Source organism: Chondrus crispus, genomic scaffold (assembly GCF_000350225.1).
Source record: "Chondrus crispus Stackhouse genomic scaffold, scaffold_23, whole genome shotgun sequence".
NCBI classification, from domain to species: Eukaryota; Rhodophyta; class Florideophyceae; order Gigartinales; family Gigartinaceae; genus Chondrus; species Chondrus crispus.
Window position 1 is genome coordinate 201,984 of NW_005179131.1, and position 2,316 is coordinate 204,299.

The window sequence follows — 2,316 nt, forward strand, 5'->3', positions numbered from 1 at the left end:
ATTTGCAAAACTCACTCGCACAACCATAATCACCAGTAACAAGAAGTTTCGGGGGGGGTCGGCAAGACGCTGGGTGGTGGGAAAGGATCAGGCGGGGGAGACGGGGGAGGTGGATGTAACAATAGGGTTTGGTGTTTGGGGAAATGTGTGAAATGTTTTCGGGGAATTTGGAGAGGGAGATACGTGGCAAGACGGAAGGGCGGGGCTCTCGGGGGCGGCGGGGCGGCTGTTTTTGGAGAGGAAGGGAAATCGCGGCTCACGGGGGGAAAAAGTTGATGGGCGGCGACACACACGTGCGCGGCTCCCCCGTTCTCGCGTAAGGCCGCTGACTCTTTGCGGAACCCACATCTGTATCGCGGTCCGCCCGAGCAACACCGGCACACCGCACCCGCCACCCTGGGGTTACTGGACATGGGGGACTGTCATCGCTCGCCCGCGCTGCTCCCTGTGTCGCGTCCGACAACAAAACAAAACCGGTTTGGAGGGCGCCCCCCCCCCCCTTCTCGGATGCCGTTGGCTCCCCGCTGCGACGTGCGCTGTTCGCCTCCCGGTAAGCACAGGCGCTTTGTCCGCTGACGTGTCCCCAGGCGGTTCGGCTGCCCGGGACGGCGGAAAGCTTTACATGGTGTTGCGAATCACTTCTTTCTGATATTTGTATCCCCTCGCATCTCCCGCTGGGTGTCGTCGCGGTGGTGGTCCACCCACAGGCAGAGTAGTGTACAACAGTAACTAAAACACATAGGAATCTCTGGCACATGGCACAACCTGCATCGCGACGTGCATCACAAGCTGCATCAATACGAATCTTGTGTATGTACGGTAACGGTGTAAATGAATGGGACGGGACGGCAAGCAGATGCAAGTGATTTCCTTATACACAGGGGTGTTGTTGGACGGCCTCGGCTTTCATACACCGTACAGTGTATGACGTACAGTGTATAGCGTACACAAAGAAAGTGCATGGATACGGTATGCGGTGTATGGCGTATGCAGTTTTTTGTTTTTTTGTTTGGTGAAGCAATACAAGTTTTTTTTTATTCTTTTTGGATTGTCTTACCCTTCCTCCGGAAGGATGAACAAAATAGAGTATATACGCAAAATAGAAGTGGGAAATAAATTATTCACATATGCAACGAAAAAGAAAGAAAGACGACGAAAACCGGGTTGACAAACAAAGGCAGTCAGGCGAGACGGGAGGAAGGAATAGGGGGGAGGGAGGGGAGAGGAGGGGATGGGATGGGAGGGGAGGGGAGGGGAGGGGGGAGGGGGTGGACGTTTGTCGGGGATCCACAAAAAACAATACAACTCTGTACACGGGTGTTGAGCGTCTCTCTCTCTCTCTCTCTCTCTCTCTCTCTCTCTCTCTCTCTGTTTCTTTGTTTCTTTGTCTCTCTCTCTCTCTCTCTCTCTTTCTCTGTCTCTCTCCCTTTCTCCCTCCCTCTTTCTCTGTCTGTCTGTCTGTCTCTCTCTTTGGAAATTTTGTACAAAACAGTGAGTGCTCAGACGCGTGTAGTCATGTTTGTAGCAGGCGGCGAGACGGGAGAATTCTTATGGACGGACTGACAATGCTTGGTGAGGTTTGACTTTTCGGCAAAGCTAGAGTCGCACAGGCCGCAGGGGTAGGGCTTTCGCTTCTCGTGGACGACGACCTGGTGGCGTATTTGGTTGCCGCGATGCGAGAAGCGCATGCCGCACTGCTCGCAAGGGAAGGGTTTAATCTTGAGGTGGACGGAGCGGACGTGCTTGTTGAGGTCGGAGCGCTGGCCGAAGCGGTTGCCGCAGGTTTCGCAGGTGAAGGGACGCTCCTTGAGATGGACGACCTTCCAATGCTTGACGGCGTGGTCCTTCTTGATGAAGCGGAAGCCGCACTTGTCGCACTTGTAGGGGCGCTCGCCCTTGTGTTGGGCGCGGATGTGGGCCATGAGGTTGTCGCGGCGGCGGAAGGTGATGGAGCACTTGCGGCAGGCGTGGGGCTTGTCAGTTGCGAGGGGGGGCTGCAGCAGGGCGGGTGCGGAGGTGGAGATGGGTGCGGAGGCGGAGATGGGTGCGGAGGCGGAAGCGGAGGCGGAGGCGGAGGCGGAAGCGGAAGCGGAGGCGGCGGAGGAAAGGAGTGGGGCGGGAGCAGAGTGCGGGTGGTAATTGAGCGAGGACGGGTCGAGATGCGAGACGGGGTGCGGGTAGGGTATGGCCAGACTCTCCGTGGTGTCGCGGATTTGGGGCTCCCTGGAGGGCGGGAAGTGAGGGGGGAGGTTGCGGTCGCTGAAGCCGCGCAGGCGGGTGATGAGGGAGTCGTCGATGGCGGTGGAGGCGGGGCGC

At 57.4% G+C, this 2,316-nt stretch overlaps 1 protein-coding gene; it reads left to right on the forward strand.

The window, feature by feature from the left end:
- CHC_T00004373001 (hypothetical protein) overlaps window positions 1-761 on the forward strand; it is an 883-nt gene extending 122 nt beyond the window's left edge. The window contains 2 exon segments of the mRNA XM_005716196.1: window positions 1-151; window positions 152-761. The exon segment at window positions 1-151 is cut by the window's left edge and continues 122 nt beyond it. Of these exon segments, the coding sequence (XP_005716253.1) occupies window positions 1-151 (151 nt within the window). The 3' untranslated portion in view covers window positions 152-761.
- The last annotated feature ends 1,555 nt before the right edge of the window (window positions 762-2,316 follow it).